Consider the following 19,814-nt stretch of genomic DNA (forward strand, 5'->3'; position numbering starts at 1 on the left):
ATCCAAGAACAGGCCTGCAAAGAGTGCAACCAATTTAGAAATTGCCTCCTTAGTAAGAGATAGTGTCCACTAGAAAATGATGCAAACTTGATCATCAACTTCTACATTTAGGAGTGGTACAAATATATCCCCTCCATTTCCTAAGAGTAATGATGTCACCAGATAAAAGGAAGACTTAAGCTTAGGTTTTCTTCCATTCTAGCTTAAGTTTACACATCCCAGGATAAACTACGAGAGGAGGTGAAAGCAAGTAAGGGGCAATCAAGTTGATTAGTTTCCCTTATGCCCTGGATGGATTAATACATGCATACATGCAAATGGGGATCAACCAACTGGAAGGTAAACAAAGCAGAAACTAAGATCATAAGTCCTACTTTTCCCCTCTCTCTCTTTTTTTTTTTTTTTAACAAGATACCTTTTCGAACTTTATCAATAGTGAATTTATTTGCTTCATCTTTGATATCCTCAATGGTAGGTAAATACAGATCTCTTGGGATACCTCCATTTTCCTCATAAAGAAATTCCACTGTTTGCCGGGCTATATCCACCATGCCTAAAACAGAAAAAGCATTCAGTTAATTTCTTGCTCTTAGGATTTGCAATCTTTAACCAGCATATCAGGCACTTTGTTCCACTGTTTCCCTCATCACCTAGCTGCAAGGCTCCCTTAATCTGGTCCAAACCAGACTTTCTCTCAGCCTCATTGCGGAATCGTCTTCTAATTGTAGGAAATACTTTAGTCTCCCAGGCTTTAACCAAAAGGGCATAATGATCCTCCTGTAAAGAGATAAGACAAAGGACACAATTACTACATTAAAACAAATCTATTAAAAACAAAGGGCAACATATCTTCAAGTTATTAAAATCTGATATACCACCCTAGATAAACAGTTTACATTATAAAATCAATAAAGGAAAAAGAAAAAACCCCAACTGTGAGAAGGAGAAAATAAAATAAAAAGGAATGCCATAAATTGCATAGGTCAGTTCTGGGTAAGAATACAGTGAGATAAAGTGCTGAGGTATGTGGCTGTAGCTTGCTCCAGAATATAGAAATGTAGATGGTGTGAGGTGCCAAATGCATCTGAAAAATAAAAAAGGGTTTTAGAGGGAACTGGAAGTTAGAATAGGATCTTTCAAGATGAAGAGGCAAGACATTCCAGGGGGATAGATGGAAAATGCTGAAAGCTGTAGAATGAGTGAAATCATAAGAAAGTTGATGAAATAAGGGAATGTTTAACAAATTAGCCTGAGTTGATCTTAAGAGTTCTAAATGGAATATAAGGAATCAAATATTGGGAAAGATAAAAAGGTGAATCTGAATAATAAATTTTAGAGATAGGATGGAAGTTTTAAAGGTAATGTGGTAAGCAATGGGAAGTCAGTGTTCTTGAAATAGAGGCGTCATGGGATCATATGTTTTGGAACCAATTAATAATTTGACTTTTATATTCTGAACTAATTGAAGGTATTTTTGTTCTGATAATTTGATTCTGTGAAGTTAACTGTTATAGTAGTCTAGATAAGGAATGACTAAAGAATGTTTCCTCCTAAACATTCTGCTCCTCCCCCTCCTTTTTCCATCTCGGTAAATAATACTATCATTGTTCCAGTCTCCTCTGCTCGCAACCTTGAAATTGTCTTTGATTCTGATCTCTCATTTTCTACGCACATCCAACAAGCTGTTAAGACCTGTTGCTTCTATCTCTTCAATATCACCTAAATTTGCCCCTTCCTCTCTGAGCACACTACCTGGACCCTTGTCCACGCTCTCGTAATCTCACGCTTATACTGCCGCAATCTACTTCTAATTGGTCTCTCGCAGTGTCACCTCTTCCCCTTGCAATCTGTGCAAAACTCATCTTCTATCAACCTTGCTACGCTCATATCACCCTTCTCTTTAAGTCACTTCACTGGATCCCTATCTGCCATTGCATACAGTTCAAGCTCCAATTGCTGACCTATAAGTGTGTTCATTCTGCTGCCCCTCAGTATCTCTCATCTCTCTGCTTATATACCTCCCAGAGAACCCTGTTCCTCAGATAAGCCGTTCTTAGCTGTACCCTTCTCCTCCACTGCCAATTCCAGACTTTGTTCCTTTCATCTATAGCTGACCCCTATGCCTGGAATAAATTACCCAAGTTTGACTGCCAAGCCCCTTCCCTTACCTTGTTTAAAAGCAGTCTGAAAACCCACCTTTTTGATATAGCCTTCAATTCTTAACTACTCCTCTGCCCTCCAACCCAGCCGGTTGATTAACCATTCTTCTTAACTATATCCATGACATCCTGTTTGTCTGTCTTGGCTGTTTAGATTGTAAGTTCTTTTGAGAAGGGATTGTTTCTTCTTCTTTGTGACTCTGTACAGCGCTGCGTACATCTGGTAGCGCTACAGAAATAATTAATAGTAGTAGAATGTATTAACATACAGAGAGCCTGTTTTGTGAATAGGTGGCAAATAGAAGAAATCATTTTAAGTTTATTGAAAGAACTTTGGACAATATGGGACATATGAGAGTGGTAAGAAAAAAAATCGAGTCGAATGTGATCCCAAGAATTTCGAGGGCTGCTTGAAATGAAATTGGGGAACCTATAATATAGATGGGAAAATCAAGGTTTAGAGAGATAGAATGAGTAAGTAGTAAGGCTTTGGACCGATCCTTTGGGACTAAAGAAAGAAAACTAGTAGGTAAGAACTAATCTTTTCTTTTATTACATAAAAGATCAATCCAGACTAATGAGATGTAAAAAAAAAGCAGTACTTAATAGGATGGGGCATGGAATCCCCCATGGAATGCACCGCCACTTCAAAGGAAGCTTCCGCTTTAGCAGAAATGTTTCAAGAAAGTATGTCGAGATGACCACATAGCTGACCGACAAATATTATCCACCAAAACAGCTTGAACCTCCACAAAGGAAGTAGACAGAGCCCTAGCTGAATGCACCTTAACATGCAGGATCACTTTCTTCCTTCAAAGAATATAGGATAACAAAATTACTTCTTTCAACCATAGAAACATAGAAATATGATGGCAGATAAAGGCCAAAAGGCCCATCCACAGTAACCATTATCTCTTCCTCTCTCTAAGAGCTCCCTCGTGCCTATCCCACACTTTCTTGAATGCAGACACAGTCTGTCTCCACCACCTCTTTCAGGAGACTGTTCACACATCTAACACCCTTTCTGTAAAAAAATAAAAATGAGCAACAGTTGCTTTGCAGACCCCCAAGAACAGCAGAAAAAGATGGTCCAAGCACTGAAACTCATTAGCAATTTCCAAGGTAACAAAGAAGGGTCCGATGCACATCCAGAAAGCGCAAAGAATCAAAATCTGTGACATAGTCCTCCCTGTGAAAGGATGGAAGATAGGTTGGTTGATTAATATGAAAGGTGAACTGTTCAGATGGTAACGCCAGCTTCAGAAAACCAAAGAAATGGGTCCCTACAGGACAAAGCTTGGAGTTCAAACACATATCTGGTGGAGGACATAGCCACAAGAAAAACAACCTTCAAGTGAGGTCCTTTAGGAACACCATGCAGAGAGGCTCAAAGGGCAGTCTCTGAAGAGCCCTCAAGACTAATTCAGACTCCACTCCAGGCAGATAAGCTTACAGCAGTGGTCTCAAACTCATGGGTTGGGGGCCAAATGCGGCCCGCCAGGTACTATTTTGAGGCCCTCGGTATGTTTATCATAATCACAAAAGTAAAATAAAAGTTTCTTGATCATATGTCTCTTTAGCTATAAATTGCAATATTATTATTAAGACTTAGCCAAAAGGAAAGATTTATAAACTATAGAGTTTTACCTCATGCAAAATTGTCATTGCTTTAATAAGACATTAATTATTTTTTCTGAGACCCTCCAAGTACCTACAAATCCAAAATGTGGCCCTGCAAAGAGTTTGAGTTTGAGACCACTGCTTAAAGGGAGGAATTTGACTACATCTGGATGAGCTGCTAAGAAAGAATTCTGATGGCACTCCTGGAAACAAGCAAGGGTAGCAAATTTGATCCTTAAGAGAAATCAAATCCAACTCTTGCCTAAGTCCATCCTGCAAAACTGCTTAGAATCCACGGCAGAGAAGAACTGCCTTACTCAGCACACCAGTGTTCAAAGGCTCTGCCAACTCTGCTATATGCTACCTACATTGATCACTTGTGCGCCTGCAGAGAAGTAGTAAGTAGATCTGTAGGCTTTTGATAAGTCAATATTATAGTGTACGCAATATATTGGTGTTGCACTTTCCTAGTTCAAAAGAAATCATGCATAAATGACTATTTACTTCTTTTTTTTTTTTTAAGGCTAACTTTGCCAATTCAAATATGATCTAAAATTACTTTAAATGCCTTAAAAAAAGTGCTTAAAACATTTTTGTTCAAAAAATTCAAGCTCAGTACCCAATAATGGGTATGTAGTTCAAACTGATATTCTAGATTAATTTGATCTAGTCTTTTTATATGTTATCCACTATGAACTATTTGCTTGCAATAGTGGAATATAAACGATCTAACTAACTGTGGTAATTACCTCATCCAAATATCCTTTCTGCCTTAATCTTGACCTCTTAAGAGCCAAGCTATAAGACTAAAAGGGGGAGGGATCCTCCAGTGTTACCTGTCCCAGAGAGACAGAAGCCCCCTTCAATACATGGCAGATGAATTGGGGGCACCATCTAAAGCCGAACTAAGTCTGTATACCAGGGCCTTCTGGGATGACCTGCCTTCCACTAGAATATTAATCTTCTTAGTGACTGCTGTGATGAGGGCAATTGCTCCACTTCATCAGGGAGAATAGGATAGAGTTTAGACTGAAATCTGGAGAGTCCCATTGTACAGAAATGAGCTCCTGCTTAGCCTCATGAATGTGGAAGGACTTAGGAGGCTTTTTGACCCTGACGTAATAAGAACATAAGAATTACCATACTGGGATAGATCAAAGGTCCATTAAGCTCAGCATCCTGTGGAAAACCCAAGTCCCAAGTACCTAGCTAGATCTGAAGTAGAATAGAAATAGAGTATGGATGCATCTCTGTTGAAGGAGATGAAATATGCAATATTTCCTTAGTGGGTAGTAAGCTCCTCTCTGTGAAACAGCCTAGCTGCTGTTGGATCATCCCTCTTAGCATTAGTGAACTCCTCCTCTACAAATGCCCCAGCTGACAAGGACCCCCCCCCTCTTAATCATGACCTGAGGCAGGAAAATATCATTCAGCTCCCTCACCTGCTCAAATCTTCTCCTCTTAGAAGGGTCTTCAAAGAGAAACTGTGGGAATAACAAGTCAACAGAAGGCTGAGACCTCTCTAGCAAATAGGCCCGATGCAGCAATAGCACAAACAGAACAACAGCCTTTCCATCAGTACTGAATTCTGGGGAGGTCATGAGGAGCCGAAGTGGGTTGTGAAGGGGCACAGGAAGACCCAGAAACAGCCTCTGCACATGGAGATCAAAGCAAAGCCGAGTTAACTCCCCTCGAAATGGCTGCCAAAGCGTAATCTGATAATGAGGAAGCAGGGCCCACCAAAATTTCCAATACTGGAAATCACCAATCAGACTTGGATCCATCAGGGAATCCAAGGCTGAAAGTTCTACCTGTCATACACCCATACAGTTACCTAATGCTTCTCGGTGGTTCCCACACTATAAGCAGAATTCTGCCAACTCAGATGCTATCACCAGTCCCGGAAAGACTTGCCCGCTCTTCCTGAAGCTGAACGAGAGAAAGTTCCACCGCCACAGGCACTAAGATTTTTAGCCAGAAAAAAACTACCCCCCCCCTCCACCAAAAGAATGCCAGTCAGGTAATAGCCACTAGACTTTTTTTGGGGGGAGGATTAAGTAAATAAGGCAGGAGTAAGTAGCGGAGGGAGCTGGCAACACCAGGTTTGAATCCAAATCTGCCCATAAGAACAGCCGCTCAACCTCAATCACAGAGCTGCACAGAATAAGCCTCTATCAGCCTGCTGGAGATAGAGAATACTGGCTGGAATCAGGTGCACAGTAGCCTTCAATGCAGAGATCTGCCATAATCTCTATCACCATCTGCTGACAGATGGGTATAACCCATTTGAACTGATCCTTGGGACGTAACAGAAGTAGTAGTAGTTATTAATGGTAGTTAGAACCTTTTTGATATCAGAATAAGATTGAAAGATGACAGAGAATATCTTAGAGTGGGATGGGGAAGGAGAAGATAAAATGGATGTAGAAGAAAGTATGGGAGAAAGTCTGATATGAGAATGTTGATTTTATTAGAAAAATGTAAAGCCATCTCAGAAGCTGAGGGAATGTTTAGACAAGATTTATTAGAAGGTTTAATACAGGGGTCTATTAGGAATAGCAGAGGACAGGTAAAGAAAATATTTAACAAAGTTTTTTTCATTCTCAACTCTTACAGTACCGTATTTCCCCATGTATAGGCCGTCCCTTTGTATAGGCCGTCCCTTTGTATAGACCACAGAAAATGTCGATGTAAGTTTTAAAACTCTTAGATAAGCCATCCCATGTTACTAGCTGCGGCTTATCTAAGAGTTTTAAAACCTACATCAGCCTATACAATGGGGTGGTCTATACATCATCCCCCCCTTAAATACCTCCTGGATGGCTGCCGGCTGCTGCTTCCTCCCTCCTCCAATCATGCTGTGCAGGGCAGGAGCGATGTTTGCGATCTCAAGCCTCGCCCCACGCCGCTTCCTGATTGGCTGCTGTCAGTTCTCATGATGGCAGTCAATCAGGAAGCAGCACGGGGCGAGGCTTGAGATTGCAAACATTGCTCCTGCCCTGCACAGCGTGATTGGAGGAAGCAGCCGGCAGCTGTTCAAGAGGAATTTATCGGTGAGGGAAGTATTTAAAGGGGGGGGAGGGGGATGATGTATAGGCCGCCACATTTAAGCAAGCCGCACCCACTAGGCCAGTTTGCAAAATCGATGTACAGACAGAAGCCTATACATAGGGAAATACGGCAATGTCATATAGGACAGTGTCTTTATAGTTAACAAAAAAAATCTCATGCACAGGGTCACCTCATACTTTCAAAACAACTTATTAGAATTATAAGTTCTACTAAATACTATGGGATGAGACTTGATATACTGCCTTTCTATAGCTACAATCAAAGTGTTTACATATTATATACAAGTATTTATTTTGTATCTGGAGCAATGGAGTGTTAAATGACTATGGAAAAGCTTCATTTCTTTTTAATGTTTCCCCTTCTTCCTTTAGGTCTCTTATTTTGTTAGATCCATGTCATAAACAAAGGCTTTGCTGTTACTTCATCACTGCTAAGCAGTGCTAGGAGAGAACTGTGAAAATTCCTGGCTAATACTGGAGCTAATGACATTACTAGGCTTTCATCACAGCAAGGATGATTTTAACTTATATTTTAACCCATCTTATTCCTTACCCGTGGGATATCGTCATCATCATCATCATCGCTTTCATCATCTGCAATAGGGGGAGGGTGAGGATCAGGGCCAGATGTAATCGGGTTCTCGTAACTGAGCTCTACTTTATAGTGGCAGGAAGCATCACTGTCGTATTCTAAAAGACAAAAAACAACATAAAGCAGGGAATTATTAAAACCTACTTTATTTTGGGGTTTTGGGTTTTAAAAAAATTTTTTTACTTTATGTTCCACTGGAAAAATTATAGCTCATTATATAATAAGATGGTCCTTATTTTCTCGGGTACAAATATGCAAAGGTACTCCCATATACTAATGGATCTCAAAAGCAAGACCATGCCATCTTTCTACTCAAACAGCAACAAGAATATGGTATGTCAGCTTCAGAATCTTCTAAATTGTCTATTTCTTGACAAAATTCAACTGTGTTATACTGTATCAACAACCACACATGTATGGACATTAGGGACAAATAGCATAACATTTGCCCTGTGCAAGTTAATCACTGATTTTTTTTCAGTTCATATGCCTCTCCTCTACCCTCTACGTCCCCAACTTTGATCCTTCTCTGTTGGTCTGCATCATTAATGTACATACCAACATGAAGAACCAGATCCACCACAACTAGCAACTTTCAGCTGTACCTGAAACCTACCTACCACCAACTCCACCCCTAGGGAATGTTGAGGTGCATCTCTCTCCTTCCTTCACTACCACCATGCTAGCCCAGTGTCATTAACTACTGAATCTTACTTTATACAGGACTTCCAACTTTTTCTCTTAAGCTTATTGTTCCCTACACTTCATCTTGTCCTCTCAGGTCAACATTTATATTTTGTCCCACCACCAAGCCAAATTCACCTACAGACTGCACATCATTCAATTTTTAGTTATTGAAGGTGTGAATTATCTCATACACACATTTTAAACATAGCTTGAAAAGTTGACTTTTATTTTTTTTTTAAACTTCTCTTAATTTCTTTATTCTTTTTCAAACTTACATCAAGTGCACAAAAAGAACATTTATTCATTTTTAACACTTACAGAAAGTGAAACATTATATAACATCAATTTGTTCTTAACATTCTATAAAACTATTTCAAATCCCATATCCCTCCCCCCCCAATTCAATAATATTCATCCAACCCAAGAAAACATATAATAACCTCCCCCCGCCCCACAATGATTACACTCAAAAGAAAACCAAAACATCCTACCCCCCTCCTCCCATCCTGGATATGCATATTTAAGGGGAAAAAATTATATTCATTCATTACAATATTTTGTTAATGGCTCCCAAATATCCAGAAATTTTTTAGTATTTTCCCCGCTGCATGGCAATTACCCTTTCCATTTTAAATACGTGACATAGAGAGTTCCACCAAAGGCTATAATTCAAACGATCCCAATTTTTCATTATATGTTGTATGACAACCCTTGTAAAAAGTTGACTTTTTGATCATCCTTTTGCACGTCAATCAAACTGGTGTGGCACTTTCTTACTTCCCTTGGACTTTTTCAAAATTTAACCACCCTTTCTTCCATTCTTCTAAAGCTCTTTCTTTCTTTTATGTCCTCTACCTTAATTTCCATCCTTATTTTTGTGAAAGACAATTTATCATCTTAATAAAGTCAAATCAAGGTGTATGGGGCTGTGTGTGTGCGCCCAGCCCTCAAGAACTCTTACAGTGCACCTACTTTTTATCTAGATAAGACTATTTTCCACATGTAAAATGTTCTTTACATGAAGAAAATGCTTTGCAAATTACCTCCTTAGTGAATTAACATACGTTTAAAAAAAATAAATCACTTTACGTTGCTGAGCTGTGGCTACAGCAGCAATTCGGCAAGGAGGTCCATGGGATCCTGGGTCAGATGCCGTACTGGTGCCTGCATCGTTGTCACTATCTGAAGCCATGGCGAATGGCAATGCTTCAAAGTTGGCACTGATCTCCTCTGCTAGGTCAATGCACAGATCTGCAGCATTTCTGTGGGCTTGACCCTCTGCATAGGCAAACTGACGAGAACCAAAATTAGCCCGAACCTTTGTATTCTGTGAAAAAAAAATGTGAAGAAAACATTTGAAACCTGACCACTGCTTTGAAGTAATGAACTTTCCACTTTGTCAATATCCCACCCAAAAGGTCATTTCCTAATATAAATCCAACAAAGGAATGAGTCTGTGCATCTCTGCAATGTTCAATAAATCCATCTTTTAAAAAAAAAAAAAAGGCCTGATTTACTAAGACTGATAATAAAAAGACTTACCTCAATAAAAACAGGGTTTCAGTCAGGAAAATCTGACCTGTTCAAGATCCCCCTTCTTTTACTTCACTAAAACTTATTTTATTTATTTACATATTTATATACCGCACAATTTAAGAGTTTTACAATAAGAAAAAAAAACTCATAATAAAAATTTAAAACATGAAAATAAAATCACTCATACACAATCCAGGCTGAATGTAATTAAACTTAGTAATCCTAAATCCTATTCATACCCAATATGTGGAAAGTGATGAGGAGAAAGCGAATGTGCTAAACAAATACTTCTGTTCTGTGTTCACAGAAGAAAATCCTGGAGAAGGATCGAGATTGTCTAGCAAAGTTACACGAGAAAATGGAGTAGATTCTGCGCCGTTCACGGAGGAGGGTGTTTATGAGCAACTTGAAAAACTGAAGGTGGACAAAGCGATGGGACCAGACGGTATCCATCCCAGGATACTAAGGGAGCTCAAAGAGGTTCTGGAGAGTCCTATTAAAGACTTGTTCAACAAATCTCTGGAGACGGGAGTGATTCCTGGGGATTGGAGGAGAGCGGATGTGGTCCCTATTCATAAAAGTGGTCACAGGGATGAAGCAGGAAACTACAGGCCGGTGAGCCTCACTTCAGTTGTTGGAAAAATAATGGAAGTTTTGCTGAAAGAAAGGATAGTGTACTTTCTTGAATCTAATGGGTTACAGGATCCGAGGCAACATGGCTTTACAAAAGGTAAATCGTGCCAAACGAACCTGATTGAATTTTTTGATTGGGTGACCAGAGAGCTGGATCGAGGACATAAGAACATAAGTAATGCCTCCGCTGGGTCAGACCTGAGGTCTATCGTGCCCAGCAGTCCGCTCACACGGCGGCCCAACAGGTCCAGGACCTGTGCAGTAATCCGCTATCTATACCCTTCTATCCCCTTTTCCAGCAGGAAATTGTCCAATCCTTTCTTGAACCCCAGTACCGTACTCTGCCCTATTACATCCTCTGGAAGTGCATTCCAGGTGTCCACCACATGTTGGGTAAAGAAGAACTTCCTAGCATTCGTTTTGAATCTGTCCCCTTTCAACTTTTCTGAATGCCCTCTTGTTCTTTTATTATTCAAAAGTTTGAAGAATCTTTCCCTCTCTACTCTCGCTATGCCCTTCATGATCTTGTAAGTCTCTATCATATCCCCTCTAAGTCTCCTCTCCTCCAGGGAAAAGAGTTCCATTTTTTCCAATCTCTCTCTATTTCTGTCTCTCTCCCTTTCTCTCTCTCTTTCTTTCAATCTCTCTGTCTCCCTTTCTCTCTCTCTTTCTGTCCCTCTCTATGCTCTTCATGATCTTGTAAGTCTCTATCATATCCCCTCCAAATCTCCTCTTCTCCAGGGAAAAGAGACCCAGTTTCTCCAATCTCTATCTCTCTCTATTTCTGTCTCTCTCCCTTTCTCTCTCTCTTTCTTTCTTTTTTTTTTTTTTTTTTAAATTTTTATTTATAGATTTTCCATTCATACAATATTTGAATCATAAAAATTATTATTAATTATTACATTTCTAGAATATTATCATTATTAATTCATAGTATTTAAAATATAATATGATAAAGATTATACAATAACATAAAAATATAAATCCCTCTCCCTTTTTATATAATATGTTTCCAATAAGTTAATCAAATCCCACCCCAATCATATATAATTTTTATCATTGTGCTAAGAAAACTAATCACTAGAATATTTTGTCAATGGTTGCCAAATTTTCTTGAAATTAAGAAGATTCCCTTGTTGTAACGCTAATATTTTTTCCATTTTATAAATATGACAGACAGAATTCCACCAGAACGTATAATTTAGTTTGGTATAATCTTTCCAATTTTGAGTAATCTGTTGCATGGCGACTCCTGTTAGTATTAGTAATAGCTTATTATTATTTGCTGAAATCGGACTCTTTGTTCTCATTGCAGTGCCAAATAATATGGTGTCATATGAGAGTCCTACATAATTCTCTAGTAACATATTAATTTGGGGCCAGATTGAATTCCAAAATGCGTTTACACAGGGACAGAAAAAGATTAAATGATCTAACGTCCCTATTTCCAATTTACAATGCCAGCATCTATTAGATCTAGTACTATCTATTTTTTGCAGGCGCGTTGGGGTCCAGAACACTCTATGTAATAAGAACAACCATGTTTGATTCATAGATGCTGACCTTGTAGATCTTAATCTCCAGGACCAAAATCGTGGCCATTGAGACTCAGAAATTGTCTGACCAATCTCAATACTCCAAATATCCCTAAGACCTGTTTTCTTTTTTTTATTTAAAAATCCGTATATCAATTTGTACCATTTTGCGGCTTGGTGACCCAAAAAATCCGCCTGGAAACATAGAACCTGTAGACTATATTGATTATTTAGATTTTTCCATTCAGGGAACCCTACCTGAATGGCCTGCTTCAATTGCATCCATTTAAAATATTGTGTTTTATTTAATCCAAATTTATTTTGCAATTGTGAAAAACTAAGCAGTGATCCTTCTGATATGACATCATTCAATGTTCGTATTCCTGCATTTATCCATTGTTTCCAGACGATTTTAAATCCGCCAATTCTGATCCTGGAGTTTATCCATATTGATTGATTTAGAGATTTAGCAATAGGTTCTGGTGACAGATTACTGATGTATCTCAATGTTTTCCAAGTGTCAAATAAAATTCTGTGGTCTTTGTATCTTTTAGGCATTGTTATAGTTATTAACTGTTCTGGATATAAAGGGAACAGAAGCCGCCATTCTAAATACAGCCAATCTGGTACATTTTCTAAAAGATCTGGGAGGATCCAATACATACCCTGTCTTAAAATATAGGCTTGATGATACCTATAAAAATTTGGAAAATTTACCCCTCCTTCCATAATTGGTCTTTGTAATGATACTAAAGCGATTCTTGGTCTTTTCCCACACCAAACAAATTTTGTAAGAACATTGTTAAGTTTTTTATAAAATGACCCCTGAAAAAATATTGGAATCATACTCATTTGGTAACAAACCACAGGCAATACCATCATTTTAATTGTTTGAATTCTTCCCCACCAAGAAAGATGTAATGGATTCCATTGCTCACACATTTCTGTTATTTTTTTCAATAAAAGTTTTTCATTCTCTTTGACTGTGTCTTCAATTGTATTTTTGATCATAATTCCTAAGTATTTTATTCCATCCTCTTTCCAAATAAATGAATATGGGTCAAATAATCCTTTGGTACAATGAACATTTATTGGGAGAATTTCAGATTTGTTCCAATTAATTTTATATCCAGAAAAAGTACCATATTTTTCTATTAAATTAAGTATACATGGAATAGTAGTTTCCGGTTCTCTTAAATATAATAATATATCATCTGCATATGCAGATAATTTAAATTCAAAACTGGTGAATGATATTCCCTTTATCTCCTTAGTTTTGTTTATTGCGATTAATAAAGGTTCTAGGACAATATCAAAAAGTAAAGGAGACAAAGGGCATCCTTGTCTAACTCCCCTATGCAAGTTAAATCTATTTGATAAATTATTGTTAATATATAATCTTGCTCCAGGAGAGCTATACAATGTCTGAATCATTTTAATAAAACCGGATCCTATACCAAACCATTGTAAAGCTTGGTATATAAAATTCCATTCCACTCTATCAAAGGCTTTTTCTGCATCTAAAGATATTAAAAAAGCTGGATCATTTATATTTTTTGCTAAATTTAATGAGTGGAATGCTAATCTAGTATTATTTGATGAATGTCTTTTAGCAATAAATCCTGTTTGATGTACATCAATAATGAAAGGAAGAGCTTTTGCCAATCTTAATGCTAATACTTTAGCCATTAATTTGTTATCCACATTCAATAATGAAATAGGCCTGTAATTTGAAACCAGAGTAGGATCTTTGTTTGGTTTTGGTAAGACTATAATTATCGATTCTGCCATAGTACCAGAAATATTTTCATTCTTTATTTGATATTGATATAAATTTAACAGATGTGGTAATATGATATTTTGGAAAAATTTATAAAATTCAACAGTATACCCATCTCCACCTGGAGCGGATCCGACTCTAAGAGACTTCAATGCTGTTTCTAATTCTTTTAAAGATATAGGTTCTTCTAAACTTCCTTTTATATGATCTGGAATATTTGGTCCAATATATGAATTTAAAAAAGTTAATCCGTCTTGTTCTTTATTTTTATAAGAATTGGAAGTGTATAATTCTTTATAAAAATCAAGAAATTGTGTTATAATATCTTTTGTGTTGGTATGTGTGTTACCTTGTGTATCTTTGATTGCAATAATCTTAGATTTTCTTTTCTTTACTTTAAGATAATTTGCTAATAATTTCCCCGCTTTATTTGAATTTCCATAATATTGTACTTGTTTATTGAAAATGTCTTTCCTCACAATTTGAGAAGAAATCTCATTATATTTAACTTTTAATTTTAATATTTCTTGTAATGTATTATTTTCCCATTTCTCAATTAATTTATTTTCTAATAATTTAATTTGCTTTCCTATTTCAAGAAATTGTTTTTTTTTTGTTTATTAATAAATGTTGAGTATGAAATAATATTTCCTCTCATAGTTGCTTTAAAAGCATCCCATAAGATCTCAGCATTAATAGTATCTGATTCATTAAATTGAAAGAATTCTTGCATTTTTATTTTAAAATCTTCAAGAAATTTTGAATCCGCTAGTAAATCATTATTAAATCTCCATATTGAATCAAAGTTTTCAACATCATAATTTTGAAGATTAATCCACACACCAGCATGATCTGAAATTATAATGGGATCAATTATTGCTTTTAGTACACGCTGCGCTATATTATTAGAAACAAATATATAATCAATTCGTGAAAAAGATTTATGGACCTGAGAACAAAAAGAAAATTCCTGTTCATTAAAATGAAGAATTCGCCATATATCTATTAAATCACAAGATAGTATCAAATTATCTAAGCCTAATGATTTCATAACTTTACTTGGTTTTTTATCCAAAATCGGATCCATTACAGCATTGAAATCCCCTGCTACTATTAAATTAGATGTAGCCAGTGGTAAAAGTAATTGTTGAATTTGTTTAAAAAACTCCATTTGATTCGTATTAGGAGCATATAAATTGAATAAATTCAGGGTTGTATTTCCCAGAACCATTTCGATATGTACCCATCTACCTAAGGGATCATAATTAATTAATTTAAAATCTGCATTACATTTTTTGTTTATTAGAACAGCCACTCCAGCTTTTTTCTTTAAAGCCGGTGCAAATAAACATTTAGAAATCCATCCTCCAGATAATTTTTTTGATTCAATTTCCGAAAGATGGGTCTCTTGAATGAAGTAAATGTCCGCATTTTGATTTTTAAGGAACGATAATAATTTCTTCTTCTTAATAGGATGATTTAAACCATTGACATTCAGCGAATACATTTTTATATCCATCTAATTAATAATTATGTTTTAACCAATATTCTATGATAATTTACAAGATTAGTTCCTAGCACATTCAATAAAAATTTATCTCCTATCCCACCCATTATTTTCCCTCCCCTCCCACCCATTATCATATTCTGATTTGGAACACGCATTGGTCATGCAAAACCTAAATCTCCATCCCCAGGCAACTAATAAATCATTTTTTTTTTTTTTTTTTAAAACATATTTCTAAATTCAATATATTCTTTATACTTCCACCCTTATATAATGAAAATTATATCCATTTAATCTATGAAATTTTATAAATTTACTGAAAATTATATATATTTGATTCATAAAATTAAATTCAATATCATGCATACATGTAATATAATATTCTTAATAAATAAACATATTACAAATATAGCTCTTATTCTCTATATATCTGTTATTCATCATGTAAATTAAATATATCCATTTTTATAAATATAAAAATATTAATATTAATAATAATGCATTTCAATCATTTTCATTTCATAGATCATCTTCATAATGAATTAATTTGAATGAATAATTGAATAAAATATACATTTTATATCAATAAATAAGTTTTATAATAAATTCATATTTTATTAATTATATAACAATCAATTACTTAATTCCTTATTTTTCATAATAAGTTAATATGATTGAATAATTGAATTAAATAAAAATTTTATAATAGACACCTATTTTATTAATTATTCCCTTCAATAATCAAATTATTTTCTTGTATATATTTCATAAAATATATAATCTTCTTACATAGAATTAAAATATTGTTTTTATAATAAATTAATATATTTCATTTTTAAGTCTTATTCTCAATATAACAATGTCAAATTTTTCTTTCAATATTTTTAATGATAATTTCATTGTAAATCATTTCCTTATTCATTAATCGTAATAAGTTAATATGCTTATATAATTGAATAAATTCTCTATTTCGATTAAAATATGTATTTATATAAATATTTTAATTTTATAATTTATTTATTTATATTTTAATAATTAAAAAAAATTTTTTTTTTTTAATTTAATTTTATTTTATTTTATTTTTTTCCACTAATATTAATGAATGTGGATGCTAATATTTTATAAATAATTAATTTAATAAAATAATATTATATTATTGCATCCACTATATCAATAAATTATATTTCCAGTTAGTAACATTTCTTATGTCTTATTTTTTTTTTTTTTTTAATAATCTTCTTTATTTTCCCTTTTTTCCATCTTCTTTCTTCTTTCTTCAGCTGTATTGTTTCTTTTATTCTGTTTTTTATGTAAACTTAGGTTCTTTTTGTGTCAAAAATTCTTTCAGTTTTGCCGGGTCTTGAAAATATATGGATTTATTTCCACTGGATACTCTCATAGTGGATGGATAATATATTCCATATATGTAACCTTTTTCTTTCAACTGCTGTCTGTATGTGAGGAATTGTTTTCTTATGTTTGCTGTATATTTAGCAAAATCCGGAACTAAAATCAGTTTTGATCCTTTATAATTCAAGTTTTTATTTGCTTTTGCCATTTTTAATATTTCTTGAGCTTGTTGATACCTTAAAACCTTGAATATCAAAGGTCTTGGAGCAGCCTGGTTTACTGGCTTTCTTGTGGGGATTCTGTGGGCTCTTTCAATTTCTAACGGCCATTTTGAATTGAGCTGAAGCAGTTTAGGTAAAAGATTTTCCAAGAATTGTACAGGATCTCCCCCTTCAATATTTTCAGCCAGCCCCAAAATTCTGATTTTCTTTCTTTTTCCTCGGTTTTCCATATCCACCAATTGATTTTTTAAAGCTGCTACTTCTTTTTTATCTTTATCATATTCTTGTGTGAAGGATTCAAATTTCTCCATTTTTTCTTCCATCACTGTCATTCTCAGTCTTTCAGTTTGGATCTCTTGTTTCATGTTGAGAAGTTCTTCTTTAACTTCAGAGATTTTATTGGCATTTTCAGTCAGCATCAGTTTTATTTTGAACAGTTCAGTCATAATATCGGACTTTTCAGTGAGTTCTTCAGTTTCCATCGGGAATGGCACACTCGATGGTGACAGGGGAGTTACTTTTGTTCTTTTTGCTGATATCCCCGATGTCGAAGGTTTTTCAGCTTTCCCCTGCTTCATACTTGCCATTTCCGACGTTGTTTTATGTATTTTTAATAGCGATTAGACAAAGTGAAAGTTTTATTTTTATTCCGTTTGTTGCCTGGATACGGGAGCGCTGCGGTTAGGCTGCCATATCGTGCGCGCTCCAAGCCACGCCCCTCTCTCTCTTTCTTTCAATCTCTCTGTCTCCCTTTTTCTCTCTCTTCCTGTCCCTCTCTACTCTCTCTATGCCCTTCATGATCTTGTAAGTCTCTATCATATCCCCTCTAAGTCTCTTCTTCTCCAGGGAAAAGAGACCCAGTTTCTCCAATCTTTCTCTATCTATCTCTCTCTATTTCTGTCTCTCTCCCTTTCTCTCTCTCTGTCTCCCTTTCTGTCCCTCTATACTCTCTCTATGCCCTTCATGATCTTGTAAGTCTCTATCATATCCCCTCTAAGTCTCCTCTTCTCCAGGAAAAAAGTCCCAGTTTCTCCAGTCTTTCTCTATCTATCTCTCTCTATTTCTGTCTCTCTCCCTCTTTCTTTCAATCTCTCTGTCTCCCTTTCTCTCTCTCTTTCTGTCCCTCTCTACTCTCTCTATGCCCTTCATGATCTTGTAAGTCTCTATCATATCCTCCCTAAGTCTCCTCTTCTCCAGGGAAAAGAGTCCCAGTTTCTCCAGTCTTAAATTACATATGCTAGATGTAATTTACTTGGATTTCAGCAAAGCCTTTGATACAGTTCCTCACAGGAGGCTGTTGAACAAACTTGAAGGGCTGAAGTTAGGACCCAAAGTGGTGAACTGGGTCGGAAACTGGCTGTCGGACAGACGCCAGAGGGTGGTGGTTAATGGAAGTCGCTCGAAGGAAGGAAAGGTGAGTAGTGGAGTCCCTCAGGGATCAGTGCTGGGGCCAATCCTGTTCAATATGTTTGTGAGTGACATTGCTGAAGGGATAGAAGGAAAAGTGTGCCTTTTTGCAGATGATACCAAGATTTGTAACAGAGTAGACACCGAAGAGGGAGTGGAAAAGATGAAAAAGGATCTGCAAAAGTTAGAGGAATGGTCTAATGCCTGGCAACTAAAATTCAATGCAAAGAAATGCAGAGTAATGCATGTGGCGATTAATAATAGGAAGGAACCGTATATGCTGGGAGGAGAGAAGCTGATATGCACGGAGGGGGAGAGGGACCTTGGGGTGATAGTGTCCGAAGATCTAAAGGTGAAAAAACAGTGTGACAAGGCAGTGGCTGCTGCCAGAAGGATGCTGGGCTGTATAAAGAGAGGCATAGTCAGTAGAAGGAAGAAGGTATTGATGCCCCTGTACAGGTCATTGGTAAGGTCCCACTTGGAGTATTGTGTTCAATTTTGGAAACCGTATCTGGCGAAGGACGTAAGAAGACTTGAGGCGGTCCAGAGGAGGGTGACGAAAATGATAAGAGGCTTGCGCCAGAAGACGTATGAGGAGAGACTGGAAGCCCTGAATATGTATACCCTAGAGGAAAGGAGAGACAGGGGAGATATGATTCAGACGTTCAAATACTTGAAGGCTATTAACGTAGAACAAAATCTTTTTCAGAGAAAGGAAAATGATAAAACCAGAGGACATAATTTGAGGTTGAGGGGTGGTAGATTCAAAGGCAATGTTAGGAAATTCTACTTTACGGAGAGGGTGGTGGATGCCTGGAATGCGTTCCCGAGAGAGGTGGTGGAGAGTAAAACTGTGACTGAGTTCAAAGAAGCGTGGGATGAACACAGAGGATTTAGAATCAGAAAATAAGATTAAATATTGAACTAAGGCCAGTATTGGGCAGACTTGCACTGTCTGTGTCTGTATATGGCCGTTTGGTGGAGGATGGGCTGGGGAGGGCTTAAATGGCTGGGAGGGTGTAGATGGGCTAGAGTAAGTCTTAACAGAGATTTCGGCAGTTGGAACCCAAGCACAATACAGGGTAAAGCTTTGGATTCTTGCCCAGAAATAGCTAAGAAGTAAAAATTTAAATTGAATCAGGTTGGGCAGACTAGATGGACCATTCGGGTCTTTATCTGCCGTCATCTACTATGTTACCCAGCCAGACCATCCACAATTCCTCAGTCGGAAGAGCCAAACACCCACAAAAATAGAATTGTATTTATTTCCTTCTTAAATTGTTGAAAACTGGTTATAGCATGAACCTTGGGAGATTGTCTGTTCTACAACATAGGCCCCAGCACTTGAAACAAAGATTTCCAATAACATTCTAATTTAATACTTTGAAAAGATAGCATATCTAACAAAAAGGTATTAGATGATCTATACACTCTTGATGGTTGATACAATCTCAGCATAGAAGCAAGAACTGGAGATGGTGGAGATTTTCAGAAGGGGTTTAGGAGGGGATGTTGGTAGATTCTTTATAGAACCACCGACCCATTTAAGTTGCTTTGGGAGCAAAAATAACACCACCTCTTGAGGTGACAATCTTTCCATGTGTAATGCAGCTGGCAATGTTTCATTGAAGACAAGTTATTTATGAGGGATTTTCAAAAAATAAAAGTGCAGAAATCATTTGAACACTATTTATTAATATCTCAAAAGCAAATTAC

The 19,814-nt window shown here is 36.4% G+C and overlaps 1 protein-coding gene across 4 annotated transcripts in view; it reads right to left on the minus strand.

Annotated features, from left to right (window-relative positions):
• Positions 1-19,814, minus strand: part of HECTD4 (HECT domain E3 ubiquitin protein ligase 4) — a 492,696-nt gene that overhangs the window by 121,836 nt on the left and 351,046 nt on the right. For all 4 annotated transcript variants that reach the window (XM_033956861.1, XM_033956860.1, XM_033956862.1 and 1 more), the window contains 4 exons: positions 9,219-9,456; positions 7,404-7,540; positions 651-777; positions 416-553 (listed from right to left, as the gene is read on the minus strand). In XM_033956861.1, the coding sequence (XP_033812752.1) occupies positions 416-553; positions 651-777; positions 7,404-7,540; positions 9,219-9,456 (640 nt within the window). The remainder of the gene's footprint in view (positions 1-415; positions 554-650; positions 778-7,403; positions 7,541-9,218; positions 9,457-19,814) is intronic.

Source organism: Geotrypetes seraphini, chromosome 8 (genome assembly GCF_902459505.1).
Source record: "Geotrypetes seraphini chromosome 8, aGeoSer1.1, whole genome shotgun sequence".
NCBI lineage: Eukaryota > Metazoa > Chordata > Amphibia > Gymnophiona > Dermophiidae > Geotrypetes > Geotrypetes seraphini.